Source organism: Brassica napus, chromosome C5, assembly GCF_020379485.1.
Source record: "Brassica napus cultivar Da-Ae chromosome C5, Da-Ae, whole genome shotgun sequence".
Lineage (NCBI taxonomy): Eukaryota > Viridiplantae > Streptophyta > Magnoliopsida > Brassicales > Brassicaceae > Brassica > Brassica napus.
This window is the reverse complement of record NC_063448.1, coordinates 46,350,949-46,370,136: the sequence shown is the minus strand read 5'-3', so window position 1 is coordinate 46,370,136 and position 19,188 is coordinate 46,350,949. Positions and strand designations below refer to the sequence as shown.

The following is a 19,188-nucleotide window of genomic DNA, read 5'->3' as shown; positions in this document are numbered from 1 at the left end:
TTTATAAGAAACTTTTTATGGCATATTCATTAAAATTTTGTAACAAACAAAATATAAACATCTTCCGTATCACTAACTAGACAATCTTAACTCCCAGAATTTATTAACAAAATATAATGTCGACATTGTAACATAAAAGAATACATACAAAATCTCAAATAAACTAATTTATAAATTATATAATTTTCAAAAAAATAAAATATATTTTTTTCATCGACAGAATAAGAATTTGTAATATAATAATATAATACAAACACAATAAACCATTTCTTATTGTTTTATAACAAAAACTAGGTATAGGCCCGCCCTACAGGCAGGTAAGTTTACACTAAATATTTTTTATATTGAAATATTTTAATTTTATAAAATCTTACTTTATACTGAAAACAATAAATGTAATCTGTTTTTATTCTAAAATTATATTCTTAACTTTATTAAATTTTGTTGGTTTGAGTTGAAAAGACCACTAACATTTTTTGGTTAGAGATCACAAAATTATTAAATTAAAAAATTTACGAAAATGTAGTGATTTATATTTTTCTATTTGATTTCTAGTTCAATTTTATATAGTTGAAGAAAATCTAAAGTAAGAATAATTAATAATTTTGTATTTCTAAGAGTATCATATTTTGATACTATTACAATAGCTAATTTTCACGATAATAAATTAATACATCCACCTCCAAGCCAACTCAATTAAAAATCAAATGTAATGTGATAAAATAATAAAAAAATTAGTTTTAATTAATATATAAATAATGTCGTAAATAATAATTAGTATATATTATGTAACAACAAATGATGTTTATAATATATGTTTGTTTAAGTTTTTATTAGTTTTTAAATTTATAATGAAATTCTCTTTAATTTTTAGTGTTTTACTAATTATTTTTTGTAAATTATTTTAGCATTTGTTGAACTTCTTATAAAAAAATATTTGTTGAAAATTCCGCTCAGGGTATTTGAAAATATTTTTATAAATTTATAGTGTCATAAATTAATAAACTATTACTAACATAATTTTACTTGAGTTTCATACCTTACCATATCGAATAATTTAAATATAATCTGGAAATTAAGATGAACCAAACTGCATATAAATGTTTTTTCTGAATTTTTTTTCTCTTCAATGAATAAAACTAAACGAAGTAACTAAACTTTTTAATTTTTTTAGCGTTGGGTGTATTGAATGAAGAGAAATTGGGGCCTATAACCATGAAAAAACTATAATACACACAATAGCTATTTCCCCTAGCGTTTCTATACACGGAGTTATATATACATATTAATACTGTAATACCCCTTAAACTCAACCGGCCCAACCTGGTACTAAAATTAATTAAAAATAAAATTATTAACCACACAAAAGGTAGTTCGTGTCTTACCTCTGTTCACAATTCTCTTTTCACTTCCGTTGGTAACTTTCTCGAGGTCGAACGGTTTTCGGCAGCGATTTGCTCCAAATCCTCCCCTCCGCCTTCAATCGACAGTTTTTCCATCTTCTTCGTGCTCCCTTTCAATCGTGTTCGGCATTAGGGTTTCGCATTAGGGTTTCAGCGGCGGTTAGTAACACACTTTTTCTATCCAACTTCACCAACTCGATTCTTCTCAGATCTCTGAAATTTTCGTAAGTTCTCCCTCGTTTCCGTCGATTCTCTTCGCCTTTGCTTCCTCTCTGTTTATTTTCTTTTATTTGAGCTCGTCTCAGAATTAGGGTTTTCTAATTGCTAAGTTTGTACCATCGTCCGCTGTGCATACCATCGTTCCCGTTACGGAATTAGTCCCTCGCTTCGGACTTTTGCAATTTGATTTAGGTTTGGGTTTTTCCAGGTTGTGTTAGGGTTCCTTAGATTTTAATTTTCTTTATAGCGGAGATGCAAAATACGTAGTTTAGTAATTTAGGTCTTTTGTGTGGAATAGCATTTCTGTCAAATGGGTTCAAAGCATGTAACCCATAGTTTAGTAAGTAGGTCTTTTGTGTGGAATAGCATTGCTGACAAATTGGTTCAAAGCATGTACCTCATAGTATCTTAGTTACAACGTCCATTCCATTTGGGATGTAATAGTATACTTATCTACTTCAATTATTCCAATTAGAATAGTATCATTTCATATCTTGTTTGCAACGTATTTATTGAGTTGAACATTTTGATTTATGGTTTCTGTTTTCCTCGTTCTGTTTATTCTGACAGATTTTTGAATTACACATGATAACCATAAAATTTCTCCTCTTGAATAGCACTACATTACACTTCTTAGCCCTTTAACTATTAAATCTACAACCTTCTCGATGGTGATTGTCAGGTCTGTTAATTAAATTGAGCTCTGAGCTCCACAATTTATAATCGGTTGTGGTTCTCGCTGATGTTCTTATTCTTTCTTAAGCTTCAATTGGAGTTTTGTATCAGTGATTCATATTACACAGTGTACAAATATTGATTAGTGTGTGGAATACCATCTGCATAGCAAAACTGTTTACTCATATGGTTATAGCATGATATCTGATTGATTCTCGCTGATGTTCTTATACATACTGTATAATATATATTACATAGGGTAGTAATCTGGTGCATAGAATAGTATGTTATATTCACATGGAAATCTAAGGTTATTTCATTGTCTTCTTATTTTTCAGGTCAATTTTCAGGATAGAGAAGTGCAATTACATAAACCGAGATTTAAACCACTGAGTTCTAAGAAAGAACCAAATGTTGGTCGTTGTTGTCAATCTTTTCTATTATAAGTTTTAGGCAATATACAATTTGATAATTTGAGACATAGTAGCACAATATTTCTACACCATTTCAGTAATTTGTACTATACTATTTGTTTTGTTCTATTATATTTGAAGAATGTAAAATAAAATATGATTAAAAAGTTTATGTCAACCATACTTATACAAATGTAAACCAGAGATAAGCAGGCTTCGTTTGAACGTAATGAAAATAGATATCCATTTATATCTTCATAAGTACAAGACTTGAGAGTTGCTCTTCATCTTCCCTCTCGCCCATTTCACCAACACTCGAGAATTCACCTATTAAAGGATGATGCATGATGGTTAAAAACCACATGCACGTTACGGAAATTTTAGGTTAAATTGCAAGTTAATAATGGTAAACGTAGAGATAAATACCAGCTTTTCGAGTAGGCATCCATTGATTTTGATCTCGAGAAACCTCTTCTTCAAACCATTTGACCCATGTTGAAGTATCTTTAACCTCATCACTGGCCGCAGTGTTGACATCAATGCCTAATAGCTTTAACATAGCTTCAGTGTCATCTTCAGGCCTGCTATCCTCGTCTTCCATTTCTTCGTCCAGGCCCTCCTGATTAACATCACCTTCTCCAGGGTTAGCTGTAGCAATACTACTGTCTTCTTTCCTATCTGACAATTGCTCTGTCCAACCTGTCCAACCGCCTACGTCATTGTCATCAGAAGATTCCTCTTTCAACATTTTTTGCCTTTGTTCCTCCTCTTTCTCCAACCACAAAGACCATCCAAAAGCTCCTTCTTCTCCAACTCTAGCACCATTACTGCTCCAAAAGTGCGCAAACAGTCTTAGTTTACTCTGTTCACTTAGCAACAAAGATGGAGAAAAGATGCTATATTCCATTTCAGCTTGAAATAACGCTGTGGCCAGCTCCCGGTAACCAGCCTGCCATTCAAACCTGCAGAGGCTAACTAGCATATCCACTAGAAAAAGTTCATGCTGGATGAGAGTAGAATCCAATGGTTCAGATGTTGCATCCATCTGCATAATCCAACAAAAACAAAAATTAGACCTTACAATGTCGAACTGCTAAGAAGAAGATCATCAACAATGTCAGCTTAAAGCTAGCGGGAAACACTACAAAAAAACTAAGTTCGAAGAAGGAACATTAAACTTCACATAACTTGTGACAGTATACAAACAAGTATTAAGTGATTCATCAACCATAAAATAAGAACCTGCCTATGTCGCTTGCTGCAAGCAGAAAAGAGTGCCTGAATTGCATAAGAATACATCTTCCTCACTTCTGATACTTTAAATCTGGAGAACTCCCCTTGAACAACACCTAGAAACTCCCTCCATAGCCTGTAGCTCGAGGAATTCTGCATAAGTGCCTTTTCCCACCTACTGATTAGTACATCTGCGCTGTCTCTGCTTTGGTACGCCTTGAGAAGCGCAAGTAACAGTTCTTCGCTATATGGGTTCAATTCAAAGGCCTTCTCAAGTATACTAATCTTCTTATCCAAAGTCTGCAAGCGAACACCTTTCTGAGACAGCATACTCGAAACCTTGTCTTGAAAATCAGCAAATGCCAGCCAAGCCTTTTCATCATGGGGACGTTCCCTCGTCTGTCTGTTGAACTCTCGGGTTTTATTCAACACCTCATCCTCCCATGACGTTCCCATCACTGAAACATCTTCCTCTTCGCTTTCTAGAACAGCTTCACCTTCCTCCAGAGGAATGAAACGATCAAACGACGAATCAACAGCCTCTCTAGAAGAAGCAGACAAACGAATACGCCTGAAATTCTTGTTCGGTTCCATGGCTGTATTCTTTGCATACCATTATCTGTGATCAGAATTTGCTTTCTCGTCCAAAGAATTAACATCAATCTCTGCTTCAAGCATAGAACCACGCCTATTCCTTAGATAAAGCTTCGTAGAACGTGACTCAGAACCTCTCTGAGAATTATCAAGTTTATAACGAGGAACATTCATTCAGCAATACAAACACAAACACACTTAAAAAGCGCCTTACACATACTACAGAATCGCATTATACATGTGGAGATGTAAACTACCTGTAAATGGAGCCATAAGCAAGATTATCTGGATCAGGACGAGTATCCAAGTAATAATCCTTGGCATTGCTAGGTGGCACGGGTACTCCAAGTTGGTGCCGTCTCACGTATCGGGTTCGTTGGGGGGGGGGGGGACGGGGACGTCTCGGGTACGCCTAGGAAACGTCCCCAATATGTGTGAGGTGAACCCAGGATGTCAAAACTCATCGGGTACGAGCTTGGTCAGAGAAGTAGACGTTCTGGAAACGTTTCTGCAGAAAATAGACGTATCCATCTGAATTTTTGTGTTATAAGAAGTGTAAAAAATTAAACCATAGATGTTTTTAACCTTTAATGTGTTTATTCTATTAATTTTGAAAAGATCAAAAGTTGTAATTAAAAAAAATAATAATAGTGTATCTGTCTCTTCGATTCTTCCACTCTCACTTTAGTCTCTTGCACTTCCATCTTCTTTCTCTTTGAAACTCAAGTCTCGACCATATCTCTCTCTGTGTGATATATCAGCAACAGAACATATATGCACTTTCCTTCCCTTCTTGTCTCTTTGTTGTTTATATCACAAGCAGAACACGTAAGCATTTTCTTTACCTTCTTCTTGTAATCTTATCTTACAAAAATAATTCATATACAATGTTTCTGTGTTTTTTATACAAAGATGTGACTGTCAGTTTATATGTATCATATATTTTTGTACCTTATTCTGTTGCTATTTAGTATTTTGATAGTGTGTTTGCTGATGTTTCTGTTGTTGTCTAGTATTTTTATCAAGTGTGTTTGCTATTGTTTCTGTTGATGTCTAGTATTTTGATTAAGTGTGTTTGCTGCTGTTAAAACTTATGCTTCAGATTTTAACATTTTTACTTACGGATATTTTTATATTTTCTTATAATATGGTCACCGTTTCTATGCCGTACCCGTATCTACAAATTTTAAGTTTGACGTTTCCCGTTCCTGCTCCCGTCCCAGTTTCCGGTCCCCGTCCCGGTCCCGGGGATGCTTAGCTTGGCAGGCTTCGTATAATATTCATCAGAATCCTTCTTCCGCTTCTTCTTTTTATCCCTCTGCTTCTTTACTCTGTCGTCATCAGACTCGGATCCTTCTTCTTCTTATTTAATCAAATTGTAAACCCTAGGCTGGTTAGTTTCACTCTTATTTCTACCAGCGTCTCCTTCTTCATCTTCTTTGCTAGCCTCGACATCGGATAGGGAAGGAGCCGTCGAAGCTGCGGCGTCGATGACGGAGAGATCCGTCGTGAAGCTGGCGCTGTGAAGCCATTGAGGAGCAGTTGAAATAGCTGAGACGGAGTTCGCCTGAGTAGGGAAGAGCGGGAACAAGCCTGTGGTATTCTGTGAAAGTTTGTATATACTTGATTGAATAACAACGTACAATGAGTAGCCTATTTAAGCTAATTACAGTTGTGAGATCCACAGAAATAAGAGAGTATATATGAAACAGAATATTGGCATATTCTATCACCCTCCCTCAGTGAGATTGTTGGCGCAGCGGACAGTCAAACTGGAGCGGAAGTCTCTAAATAGAGAAGTTGGTAAGCCCTTAGTGAAGATGTCAGCATACTGAAGCGAAGAAGGGACATGAATGACTTTTACTTAACCAATTGCCACTTTTTCTCTTACAAAATGGAGATCAATCTCTATGTGTTTGGTCCTTTGATGCTTCACTGGGTTCGACGACAGATAGACTGAACTTATGTTGTCGCAAAACACGAGAGTAGCTGTTCGAATGGGGCAGTGTAGCTCGAGCAAGAGATTGCGTAGGAAGCAAGTTTCAGCGACAGCATTCACGATTCCTTTGTATTCAGCTTCCGCGCTTGAGCTGGAGACTGTCTCTTGACGCTTTGAAGACCATGACACTAAGTTGTCGCCAAGATATACAGGATAGCCGGAGGTGGAGCGTCGTGAATCGGGCAGCCAGCTCAGTCAGCATCAGTGTATGCTGAAAGCGTTGTAAGAGACGTCTTGAAGATCTAAAATCCAAAGTAGCTAGTTCCTTGAATGTAGCGGATAATACTACGAAGGGCACTCATGTGTTTATCATGAGGGTCATGCATATGCAAGCAGACTTGTCGAACCGCGTATGTGATGTCGGGTCTGGTGAAGGTCAGGTACTGCAGAGCGCTGGCTAAACTTATGTACTCCGTTGGATTGATGATAGGATCACCGGAATCTGCCAAGAGCTTTGAGTTGACATCAACGGGAGTGGAGACAGGCTTGCATGCGGTCATGCCTGCTCGAGCAATTATATCTGTTGCATACTGTTTTTGAGTGAGAAGGATTCCTGATGTGTTGTACTCAGCCTTAATACATAGAAAATAACTTAATCTTCCCATATCTGTAATCGGGAACTCTGTTTTGAGTTGATCTATGATCCCTGAAACGAGAGCCTTAGATGAACCAGTTAGCACAATGTCGTCAACATAAAGTAAAAGATAGGCAATGTTGTGTCCATCATTATAAACAAACAGAGAGGAGTCACTCATGGTAGTAACAAAGCCAAGACGTGTGAGATAGGTTGCAAACCGTGCATTCCATGCTCTAGGCGCTTGTTTTAAATCATATAGGGCCTTATTAAGCTTGCAGACATGGTGTGGATTTATCTTATCGACAAACCCGGGTGGTTGATGCATGTAGATAGTTTCAGATATGGTGCCGTGAAGGAAGGCGTTCTTGACGTCCAGTTGACGCATATCCCAACCGCGAGAGACTGCAAGGTTTAGAACGGTACGGATTGTTGCCGGCTTGACGACGGAGCTGAATGTCTCATCATAATCAACACCGGCTTGCTGAAATTTTCCATTTGCAACCAAGCGAGCCTTGTGTCTCCTAGGTACACCATCTGCATCATGTTTAAGCTTATACAACCACAAGGAGTTAATTATGTTAGCTCCATAAGGTCTAGATACCAAACTCCAAGTCTTATTTTTAATTTGAGCATCGTATTCATTTGTCATTGCTGGGTTCCAGTTCGGATTACCTAAAGCTTTTTGGTGGCTTGTTGGGAGTCTAGACACAGAAGAAGTGTATAAAGAGAAATTTTTCTTTGGTTTGCGAACACCAACCTGACTTCTTGTCGTCATTCTCGTGGGTTGAATAGAAAGAGGCTGCACGAGATTAGTGTTGGTTGCAGTTGACGCCTCAGGAGGTTGATGTTGGGTTGAAACAGGGGAAATAGAAGTCCCTTGGAGAATATCTCTAAAGACAGTTGAAGGGGCATTTGTTTCAAGAAAATCAAAGACTAGCATTTTGTGAGGCTTTTTCAGCTTTTGGAAAAGTGTTTTTATCAAAAACCACATGTCTAGATAATATAACTCGGTTTGTTCTTAGATCTAGACATCTGTACCCTCTATGATTGGTAGGGTATCCTAGAAACAAGCATGGAGTTGATAGAGGAGAAAGCTTGTTTGTGGTTGAGATGTTTAGATTAAGAAAACAAAGACAACCAAAAATGCGAAGATGAGAGTAAGTAGGCTTTTCTTTAAGGAGAAGAAAGTGGGGTGATTCATTACCGATCGCAGAGGAAGGTAATATATTTAGAACATGGGCCGCGACATGTAGAGCCTCCACCCAATAAGTTGGAGATAGGTGGGACTGGAAAAGCAAGGTTTGAATGGCATTATTCAGAGTTTGGACCATTCTTTCTGACTTGCCATTTTGTTGAGAGGTGTGAGGGCAAGAGAACCTGAATGTCATGCCATTCTTTGAGAAGTGATCATGAAAGCGATTGTTATCATATTCACCTCCATTGTCGCATTGGAGACTCATGATGTTTGTTTTGAATTGAGTTTTGACATAGGCGTTGAAGTGTAAGAATTTTGAGAAAACATCACTTTTCCTGCGAAATGGATAATCCCAAAGATAGTGAGTGAAGCCATCTAGAAAGAGAACATAATATCGACACACACTTATGCTAGGAACCAGGGAGGTCCAAACATCTGAATGAACAAGTTCAAAAGGTTTATTGGTTTGAGTAAAAGATTTCTGAAAGGGAAGTTTAATGTGTTTTCCAAGTTGACAAGCATTGCAGCAAGAGATCAAGTTGTCTTTATTACAAAAAATAAAACCAGATGAAATGAGAGAATTGAGAGTGACATTATTGGTATGAATCAAACGCCTATGCCAAGTGGGGGAGGACTCATTGGTAACCGCAGCCAGTGCTTTGTGATTGAGGAGAGTCGGCACTGGATATAGATCACATGTGCTATCACCGCAGAGAATTACTCTCTGAGTGTGCAGATTTCACAGAGAAACCAAACGGGTCAAACTCAACAGAACACCAATTGTCAGTGGTGAAACGACAAACAGAAACAAGATTCTATTCTTGACAATATTTAGAGCAAGCAACACATTTTTAAGATGTAACAAGCGAGATTGAGTAGGAATTGAAGAATATCTAGTGGAATGAACCGGAATGGTTGTACCATTTCCAACAGTGGCAGATTTTCATGTGTTCGAATTAAAAACAGAATGGAGCATACTTGACGTCGAAGCAAGATGAGCAGTAGCACCGCTGTCCATGAACCATCCGTTTGAGAAGGGTCCGCCAGTGTCATGGTGTTGAACGCCTCTGCAAAGTCCTTTGTTAGTTGGAGATTGACGTGAGCCAAATGTGCTTCAGACGGTGCTTGCGACTGAGGAGGAGGTGTAAATTGACGCGGAGGATAGAAATCATTCGGAAGAGTTTGCCAAGGGACAGCCGGAGCTTGTTGCTGGGGAAGCCAGTTGTTGTATGATCCACACCAGGGCGGGGGTGTGTTCCAGTTGTTGTAGAACGGTCTTTGGTGGTAATTGTTGTTGTTGTAGCGGCCTTTGTTTCGATTACCACGTCTGTTTCCACGGTTGTTGTTGTTCCTTGAAGTGTTGGTTTGCTGGTTCTGAGTGTTTGTGGTGATGAGTGCCGTTGACGATGATGGATTGTCAGTGTGTGTCACAGCGACCTTGTGAGACTTCTTTAATCGAGTCTCCTCCATCTCCAGCATTTTTTTAGCATCTTCAAACATAGGAAACGGCTTCTGGTGCTTGATCACGTTAAGCACATAGTCAAATTTCTCATTTAAGCCATTTAACATGTACATTACCAGAGTTTTATCTGGTACAGGAGCATCGAGATTAGACAAGAGGTCTGCAACTGATTTGAGCTTCTGACAGTACTCATGTATGGACATGTCACTGATCTCCTTGTTGCGGAGTTCGCTATCCAGTTGCATCACACGAGCCTCCTTGTTGTTTCGGAATTGATTCTCAATCCGATTCCACACATCATGTGTGGTTCCTCCTTTCTTGAACGTTGATTTGAATAACGTCTGAGCGAGCGTTCCATACAGCTAGAGTTTAACGATCGCATCACGCTTGTGCCAGGCAGCGTTGTTGTCGTCGGTCGGAGTAGAGGTTCCATCGAGATGACCGAGAGAATCGAAGGTGAGGCAGTGCATCAGACCACGCATCGTAGTTGCACTCGTCGAGATCAAGGACAAGCGGTATGTGCGTTTTAATGTTCGTAACTCCGTAGGCTCTCTCGGTCGAGGTGTGCGGGGCAGCCATCGAAAACGTAGAAGAGCAGAGGTAGTTTGCGAAGAAAAGAAAAAAGAAAAGAATGGATCAGAGAGATAGCTCTGATACCATGAAAGTTTGTATATACTTGATTGAATAACAACATACAGTTAGTAGCCTATTTAAGCTAATTACAGTTGTGAGATCCACAGAAATAGGAGAGTATATATGAAACATAATATTGGCATATTCTATCATTCTGTTCGCCTTCGCCGTTCTCTGGTGTCTTCGACATTTTCATCTACCGGAAATAAAAAACGACTGCCTTCTATTTTTCTAGTCAGTGTATCTTGTGAATGGGCCTAATATTGATATGGGAATTACGAGTGTTTAAGAATATTTGAATATCATTTTTCCGTATACAATATCATTTTGTACATAATATTGATATGATAATTACGAGTGTTTAAGAATATTTTAAAAATTATCTTAAAATTAATTTTTAAATCTAAATTAAAAATACAAACTAATTAGTAATAACGAAAATAAAGTAATATTGTCATATCAATAAGATTTTTTATATTATCATTTTTTATTTGGATAACATAATAAATTTCATAATATTCTAAAGAATCACAAATTTATGTTATATTAAAAATATATGAGTAATTTAATCAATTTCTTTAAAAGATACTATCAGATATTTTGTGTTTTTATCGAATCAATGGTATCAGATCGCGGATTAATAGTGAGTTTATGGGTTTTTACCGGATTCTACCGGATTTTTAATTAACAAATTTTTCATTAAAGTTGAACCGGATTATGTACAATGTATCGGGTCTATAGGTTCAACCACGAATATAGGTCAGATATGAAAAAAATTCTTAAAATTCAAAACATTATTATAAACCAATGTAGACAAAATTTAATGCAGTAATAAAAGTTTAGGGACAGGGTTAAGTAATAGGTAAATGTGTCATTTCGTGCTTTTCTTTTCCCACCAAAACTAATGATTTTCATTTAATGGATCCAAAGCAAATATATATACAGTAAATAAAAATTTAATTAAAAAAAAAATAAAAAAATGGCTGGCGTTGATAATGGGATGTCCAAGGAGGAGAGGAGGGAGGAGGGAAGCGCCGTGATTGAAGAATAACGAAACGAACTCAAAAGCAGACGAAGAAGAAGAAGATGTATTAGAGATTTGCAGACAAAGCAAAAGACTTGAAGGCTGCTCTGCTTTTCATTGGATCTGTAAGTGAATGTTTGTTCGAATTCGAATCCTTTTGGCATGGTTCTGGGATTAAAGATAATTTCTCAGAAAAATGCTTCCTTTTTTTTGTTATTGTTAGGATTTCGTCTCACTTCACTCTGCTTCAAGTTTTCTCCTTTCGATGATTTTTAAACCTCTCTCAACTATTTGGACTGATTAAATTAAACGTTGTTTCAGGATTTGTGAAAAATGGAGGAAGCTAGCAGCTCCTCTATAGACTCCATTTTGGAGTTTCTGCGGAAGAATCGTTTCATGAGAGCTGAAGCTGCGTTGATTAGTGAGCTTTCCAACAACAGCTCAAGCTCAAATGGTGTGAAAAGCAAGGTCTTTGATAAGAAGCAAGGCCGAGACAAGAACCAAGTTTCTGATGAATTGGTTGTCAAAGAGATACAGTGCGGATCCGCCACTGAGAGTCATCATCAGCAAATGAATGATGTTTCTGTTCAGACACAAAGTACCTCTGGTGCTAATAACTCATCATTATGGGAGGACAGGTTCACTTTTTCCGAAAGTTTAGTAGATACCGAGCTTGATTTACCCCCATGGAACCATGCTGACTCTGAGGTATACAGTATCGATCCAAGTATAACAAGCTTTGTGAATCCAAGAAGCTCAAAACCATCTAGTCATGACAAGGTTCCTCGCCAGGTATCTCAGTATGACCATGGCAAAGCATCTCATTCCTTGGAAGATGATAGTATGGCTGCGATACAAGAAGGATTTATCACCACCTCATGGCCAAGAAGCGAAGAGCGCACAGACCATTGGAAGGATTGTTCTGTTACAACTGTTTATCCATTGTCCAAAGGGAGCACATCAACGAATAATCTCGGTGTACCCGTTGTAGACAAAAGGCAAGGGAAGAAAAAGGTTGGCGCGAGTGATTCAAAGGTTGTTATTAAGGAGCAGGATGATGATGATGTGGAAACAGCTCTGTGCCTTGGAAAGTCACATTCTGGATATGAAGTTAAGAATCTTAGCGGCTTTGCGTTTTCGCTGGCTCATGATGGTGCGAGGGAAGACTTACCAAGGCTGCCGCATGTGAGAATCAAGTCAGAGGATAAATCAATGAACTATACTTCAGAAGAGAAACATGAGCGTGACGTTTTGGATGAGAAGCTGATCAATACTGAGAATGGTTTCCTTATAGGTTCTTATCTAGATGTTCCTATTGGACAAGAGATCCATTCATCAGGTTGGTTAACATTGTGATGATTACTTTACCAAAAACTTTAAATGTTCTGCATGAGTAAGTTAAATTACTGTTGGCTAGATCTTGTGTACACCTTCTTTTCATGTCCTTCTTGTAATGTGTATTTTGCAATGTTCAAGAAATAGCAAAGACGGTAGTTGGATATTTTGAAAATTGTTCTATAAAAATTGTTTTGTTTAGGATCGATTTGCTGGCTATACCGATTTTTAGAACACTGACTATTTTTATTCATATCTTTAGAAGATGGATTCAAAGTTTAATTCTCATTCTTATTGTGTCATAGGTGGCAGAATAGCTGGGGGAGGAAACTGGTTGTCTGTAAGTCAGGGACTAGCAGAAGATGCATCTGACTTGATTTTTGGATTTGGCAATGGACTAGGTGATCTCGCTGAACATTCAAATGAGTATTGGGACTCTGATGAATACGACGACGATGATGATGTTGGTTACATTAGACAACCAATTGAGGATGAGGCCTGGTTTTTGGGTCATGAAGTTGACTATCCTACCGAACAGGAAAAAGACACAGAGCATACTCAGGATAAAAGCCAAACCAAGAATGAGGATGACCATTCATTTGCTGAAGAGGATTCTTATTTCTCCGGTGAACAATATGTGCTAGCAAAAGGCGTTGAGCCAGTTACAACTAAGGAACCTGACTTAGTTGCTCGATACGACGGGGAATTGATGGATGCAACGGAGCTAAGTTTGATGCGAGCTGAGCCTGTGTGGCAGGGACTTGTCACACATGAAAATGATCTAGTTTTGTCGAACAAAGGGAGAGGCGACGATAACGGTGGTAGATTCTGTTCAAAGGATATCCGCGCAGAAGATGATAGAAACGCTGCAGTTAGGTCAATTGGTGTAGGAATCAGTGATGATGTTGATGACAATGGGTGTATAGCACCTGATTACTTTCCTGGAGAAGGTAGTGAATGGGACCTGGAGCTCCTTCCTCACCGCCAAGTTGGAGCTGCTAGTGTTAAGCCTCCACCTGGCAAAGGTGCAAATATGCAGCTAAAAAGTTTTACAAATGGTGGTTTCTCCTTTCCTTCTCCAGTACCTGACGGACACATCTCTCATGATGATTCTACAAACCCTGTATGGTCAAACCCTGCTGTGAGAAATGAAAGTTATGGACCAAAGGGGCTGACTGAGTCCAATAGTATGGTTGGTAGGAACGGCGAGAAGGTTGAAAGTTCAAGAAGTTCCTCTCCATCTGCAGTCTCCCACAGTTCTTATACAGGGAGAGAGCACTGCAAGGAAGAAGATGAGGAAGAAACTAGTCCTGCGCCGGAAGAAGATCCTGGGACCTCGTTTGAGGATGAAGATGCAATCGTTGTCCAAGAGCAAGTAAGACAGATTAAAGCCCAAGAGCAGGAGTTTGAAACTTTCAATCTGAAGATTGTTCACAGGAAAAACAGGTCTTTTCTCTTAATTCATCTTGGGTTATCCCAGTTCTTATGAGCATTCAGGATATTTATTTGTTTCTTCTATTTTTCTTTTGTTGTCTCAGGACTGGTTTTGAGGAGGATAAGAACTTCCATGTGGTTTTGAACTCTGTCATAGCTGGTCGTTATCATGTCACTGAGCATCTTGGATCAGCAGCTTTTAGCAAAGCAATACAAGCACATGACCTCCACACAGGCATTGATGTATGTGTAAAGATCATAAAGAACAACAAAGACTTCTTTGACCAGAGCCTTGATGAGATCAAACTGCTCAAGTATGTCAATCAGCATGATCCTGCTGACAAGTACCATCTCCTTAGATTGTATGACTACTTCTACTTTCGGGTAAGTGGAGGATTATGTCTTTAGTACTTTCAATCATCTTCCTTGTGATGTTTCTAGAAGCGGTTGCTGATTTGTTGCTATTTTCAATTTTTTTGTTGATGATCTGATGCCTCTGATGCAATTAAATAAAAATCTCTGTTTTGCAGGAGCACTTGTTAATAGTATGTGAACTTCTCAAGGCAAACTTGTATGAGTTCCAAAAGTTTAACAGAGAATCAGGTGGAGAAGTTTATTTCACAATGCCAAGATTGCAGGTTAGCCAAAAGCCCTTACCACTCTCAAGGTTTATGTATGTTTTTTTTTTGCTGCTCTCTCATGTTCTTCTGTATCAAAATCTTGTGCAGTCAATTACTATCCAGTGCTTGGAAGCATTGAACTTTCTGCACGGTCTCGGCCTTATACACTGCGACTTAAAACCTGAAAACATACTTATCAAAAGCTACAGCAGATGCGAAATCAAAGTTATTGATCTAGGAAGTAGCTGTTTCGAGACGGATCATCTCTGCTCTTATGTCCAGTCTAGATCTTACCGTGCTCCAGAAGTCATCCTCGGGCTTCCGTATGATAAAAAGATCGATATCTGGTCACTTGGCTGCATTTTGGCAGAACTGTGTTCCGGAAACGTAAGTTCTAGCATTGATGAAACCTGTCAAAACCTTTTGCAGTAATACTGAGCTAGCTAGAACCACTTGTTATGCAGGTTCTGTTTCAAAATGATTCTCCAGCTACTTTGCTTGCAAGGGTCATTGGTATAATCGGATCCATTGACCAACAAATGCTTGCAAAAGGACCTGATACATGCAAATACTTCACCAAAACTTATTTGTTATACGAGAGGAACCAGGTGCGTATTTAAACGTACTATAGTGCACCTCCCTGCTATTGCTGAACCAAAATTTTTTTATAGTTGTACTGAATTTAGAAACGGTGTATTGAGTTTGTGTTCCAAATACATTTCAGGAGAGTAACAATTTGGAATATTTGATACCTAAAAAGTCATCGCTAAGGCGTAGACTGCCAATGGGTGACCAAGGGTTTATAGACTTTGTGGCACACTTGCTCCAAGTTGATCCAAAGAAACGCCCGTCTGCATCTGAGGCTCTTAAGCATCCATGGTTGACTCATCCCTACGAACCCATATCTCCATGATTGTGTGGTTATTTGACATCTTCTCGACCAAAAAGTCCAGAATGGATGAGAGCTAGTCAAGGAAGAAGATGAATGGTTTGTTTGTTTTTCCCCCTTTGAAACTCTTCTGAGAGGCAAATCTTTCAGACCTTGTTGTATATTAATTTGATGTATGACTATTTGCTCATTTTGTTGTACTGGTAGCTTGTGAAATATAGTCTCTTTGAATTCGTTTCTTTATTGGGTTAACCATAGTAAACAAATCTACAACTACCAAGTATTGTAGAAATCTACTATTGATGAAGACTCAAAACAAACTATTGAAAAGTAGTTTCTCTATTTCAAAAAAAAAATGTATATTTTAGAATTTTTATGCATATTAAAAAAAAAATATTATATTCTGATTACCAACACATTATCTTTTAAAATTAACTATTTCTCTAACTTTTAAACAATGGAATTTCAATATACACAATTATGTTTTCAGAAGTTTACAATTTGCCATTAAATAATGTATTGAAAATATATATTTTTTAAATTAATTTTTTTTCTAGAATATGGATCTCTTTGGAATGAGTACTATTTTTCGTTTATCAATATAAACATAATGCCAAGAAAGAAGAATAAAAAATTTAGCAGAATGGTCTAAATCAAAAAACCTTATTACCAAGAACATAACTGGTCCAAAAGAAGAACAAGCGTGAAGACTTACCCAACCTAACAGACAATATTTCTCTTGTGTTCCACAAGGCGTTTCCAATACTTAGTGATATCCTCCAGAGACATCTTAGCAGTCTTCACTTCACCACCACTAACCGCAGCAGCCGCGGCTAGATGAGCAACCCGGCTAGGAAGGCCATCGATCTCCTTCAGTACCTGAATGATATGTGTGATGAGTCTGTCCGCAAGTCCTCGGCTAAAATCTTCCCTGATCACAACTCTGAGCACAGCAATGTGCTGTGCATCTGCAGGCATAGTGTACGCCGGTATGATCCACCCAAATTTCCTAAGAGACTCTGCGATCTCAAACACGGTGTGTTTGCTGCTGTCTTTGAGAGAGAATGCCACTAGAGGCACGCCTATGTCTTTAGAGACAATGTCGAACTTCCCTGTCATCTCTATTCCTTCTCTTAGCCTCCTCGCGTTGTCCATGCAGTTCTCCATAATGTTCTTGTATCCCTTTTTCAATTTAAAAGAAAAAAAAAATCATATACAGTTTCTTGGATGTTAACAAGATGAAACAGTAAGTTCGATATACAAAAGAAACAAGTACCTCAAAGCCTAGCCGGATAAACTGATAGTACTGAGCAATGATTTGGCTTGACCCTGCAAAAAGAAAACAAAATAAAGAGTCATGATGAATAGCAGGACCGTCAACCGTGTAACTAGTGGAGCGGTTGAAACAGGATCCGAGTCCAAAAATAATTTTTTTTTAAACTAAATATATATTATGATCTAGAACTTCAAATTTTTAGATATGAAACTAAATTTACAGCTTATAATTCCAAAGAAAATATTTAAAATTACTTCATAAATATTCAGTTAACATTTTTTCGAACAAAGTATATAAATAATTTGAGACGGCACAGATGAATAGATTGGATAAGCTAGTTGTTATACACACAAACCTTTAGAGAAGTTAAGGGTGAAAGTGGGTTGATCAGCTCCCAAGTAGTTGATGTGAAAGACAAGGTCCTCTGGCAAATCATCTTTGGTTCTCCATACAATCCAACCAACTCCTGCGTAGACTAATCCATACTTATGACCACTGACATTAATGCTCTTAACCCATGGAAGCCTAAAGTCCCACTCAAGATCAGGGTAGAGGAAAGGAGCAATGAATCCTCCACTGGCTGCATCAACGTGAATAGCAACATCCCAACCAGTCTCTGCGTTTTTCTCAGCCAAGAGATCATTCAGTAGCTTCACATCCTCGAACTCTCCGGTTAGTGTGGAACCTAGAATAGCTGCAACGCAGATTGTGTTCTCATCCACCATCTCTACAGCTTTAGCTGGGTCCATCACGTAATAGCCTTCACTTAGTTTCACCTCTTTGAGCTCTACCTCAAAGTACCTTGCAAATTTCTCCCAGCACACCTATACACAAGTTACAAAGAATCAAATCAATATAATGTGATGTGATGGTTGGAGGATGAGAAGTAAGTGTATATATATATAGAGAGACCTGAACATTGGCACCAGTAACAATGTTGGGATTATCAGTAGGTAGACCTTGAGCTCTTCTCCGCTGTTGCCATTTCCTTTTGAAAGCTAAACCAGCAAGCATTATAGCCTCTGATGAACCAACAGTTCCACATCCAATAGCAGCTTCCTCTTCTCCCATGGGAGCATGGAACAAATTGGCTATCATGTTTACACACCGGTTCTGAAGAGGACAAAAACAAAAGATGTGTTTATAATTTTGAAAACAGTATTGAATAGATATTTAGCAGATAGGGAGAGAGAGAAGAGGAACCTGGAGCTCGGTAGTGACAGGATATTCATCCATGTCAACATAGTTCTTGTTGACAGATTCGTGGATGAGTTTGTCACATTCAGGTTCCATCCAAGTGGTGACAAAGGAAGCTAAGTTAAGCCTTGGATTGCCATCAAGCATCAACTCATCACTGATCACTTGATAAGCAGCGTCTTTGGGCATGGAATTGTTAGGCATCGTGAACCTGTTTCAAGATATATGCAAAACAATAAATACATATAACTATATGCATTAATCATATAGTGCAGAATAAGGACAGAGAGAGAGAGACAAGAGACCTGGGAACAACAGCACGGACATATCTGGAAGCGAAAGTGGAGTGCAAATGCTCTTCGGAGTCGGAGTTTGTGGCGAGTACCATTATATTTTCAAGGAGAGGAAGATAGATGTCACAAGTTTTATTTGACAGATATAAAAGAAAGCAAAACTCTCTTTCACTAATTTAAGACGTTCATGTAACTAACTCCTCTCTTTTTTTTTATCCCCCTTGACTCTCTTTTCCCCTTTGAATTAGGTTTTGTACACCACTTATAATTCATTCAACACAACTATTTCGTCAGGAGAGGACAACAACATCACAATAATAGACAAGAACTGGGGTTAATACGATTGATCTTGTGAATAGCTTACAAAGCTTGTGAGCCGGATCAGGAACTTACTAGTTGCTGCTGCTTCCTTTAAAAGCTTAAAATTTTGTAAGAAGATCCAACTCAAACGTAGGGAATTAAAAATCAAAGTGTATATATATACATCAAATATGTTTGCCCAGAGATAAACATGAGGCTAGGAAGATATACACAAACAATTGGCAATAGCTATTTATTTACGGGATATATGCTGATATCCTAATAAAGATCCTCCGCAGGATTCTTCTTGGGATAGAAACTAGAGTAACCTTAAAAGGTGAATAATTTACTAAGAATTTTGCATCTAATAATATATTAGGACGCACCAAAAGTCATTTATAAACCATAAATTTTGAA

General features: G+C 38.0%; 3 protein-coding genes across 3 annotated transcripts; 1 reads left to right on the top strand and 2 right to left on the bottom strand.

Annotated features, from left to right (window-relative positions):
* Positions 1-2,524: 2,524 nt before the first annotated feature.
* Positions 2,525-4,681, bottom strand: LOC106435958 (nuclear exosome regulator NRDE2-like). Its single transcript, XM_048758456.1, has 2 exons — positions 3,953-4,681; positions 2,525-3,755 (listed from the first exon to the last, which is right to left on the bottom strand). Exons 1-2 carry the CDS (start codon positions 4,535-4,537, stop codon positions 3,108-3,110), a joined length of 1,233 nt encoding a protein of 410 aa, XP_048614413.1. The 5' UTR covers positions 4,538-4,681; the 3' UTR covers positions 2,525-3,107.
* Positions 4,682-11,339: 6,658 nt separating this feature from the next.
* On the top strand, positions 11,340-15,948 carry BNAC05G35760D. The gene is made up of 8 exons (XM_013876909.3): positions 11,340-11,552; positions 11,749-12,766; positions 13,068-14,208; positions 14,301-14,580; positions 14,727-14,834; positions 14,925-15,203; positions 15,281-15,424; positions 15,541-15,948. Exons 2-8 carry the CDS (start codon positions 11,761-11,763, stop codon positions 15,727-15,729), a joined length of 3,147 nt encoding a protein of 1,048 aa, XP_013732363.1. The 5' UTR covers positions 11,340-11,552; positions 11,749-11,760; the 3' UTR covers positions 15,730-15,948.
* Positions 15,949-16,305: 357 nt separating this feature from the next.
* LOC106435963 (glutamate decarboxylase 5-like) lies at positions 16,306-19,015 on the bottom strand. Its single transcript, XM_013876903.3, has 6 exons — positions 18,484-19,015; positions 18,185-18,389; positions 17,894-18,094; positions 17,337-17,805; positions 16,982-17,034; positions 16,306-16,887 (listed from the first exon to the last, which is right to left on the bottom strand). The coding sequence occupies exons 1-6, from the start codon at positions 18,564-18,566 to the stop codon at positions 16,426-16,428; spliced, it is 1,473 nt and encodes a 490-aa protein (XP_013732357.1). The 5' UTR covers positions 18,567-19,015; the 3' UTR covers positions 16,306-16,425.
* Between the last annotated feature and the right edge of the window lie 173 nt (positions 19,016-19,188).

Coding starts and splice junctions, on each gene's coding strand:
- LOC106435958 (XM_048758456.1), bottom strand. CDS start 4,537: ATGGAACCGAACAAGAATTTCAGGCGTATTCGTTTGTCTGCTTCTTCT. Junction 3,756..3,952: donor GCAGCAAGCGACATAGGCAG/GTTCTTATTTTA, acceptor TGGATTATGCAG/ATGGATGCAACATCTGAACC.
- BNAC05G35760D (XM_013876909.3), top strand. CDS start 11,761: ATGGAGGAAGCTAGCAGCTCCTCTATAGACTCCATTTTGGAGTTTCTG. Junction 12,767..13,067: donor ACAAGAGATCCATTCATCAG/GTTGGTTAACAT, acceptor ATTGTGTCATAG/GTGGCAGAATAGCTGGGGGA. Junction 14,581..14,726: donor ATGACTACTTCTACTTTCGG/GTAAGTGGAGGA, acceptor TCTGTTTTGCAG/GAGCACTTGTTAATAGTATG.
- LOC106435963 (XM_013876903.3), bottom strand. CDS start 18,566: ATGGTACTCGCCACAAACTCCGACTCCGAAGAGCATTTGCACTCCACT. Junction 18,095..18,184: donor CTGTCACTACCGAGCTCCAG/GTTCCTCTTCTC, acceptor TGTCCTCTTCAG/AACCGGTGTGTAAACATGAT. Junction 17,035..17,336: donor CACCCTTAACTTCTCTAAAG/GTTTGTGTGTAT, acceptor TTCTTTTTGCAG/GGTCAAGCCAAATCATTGCT.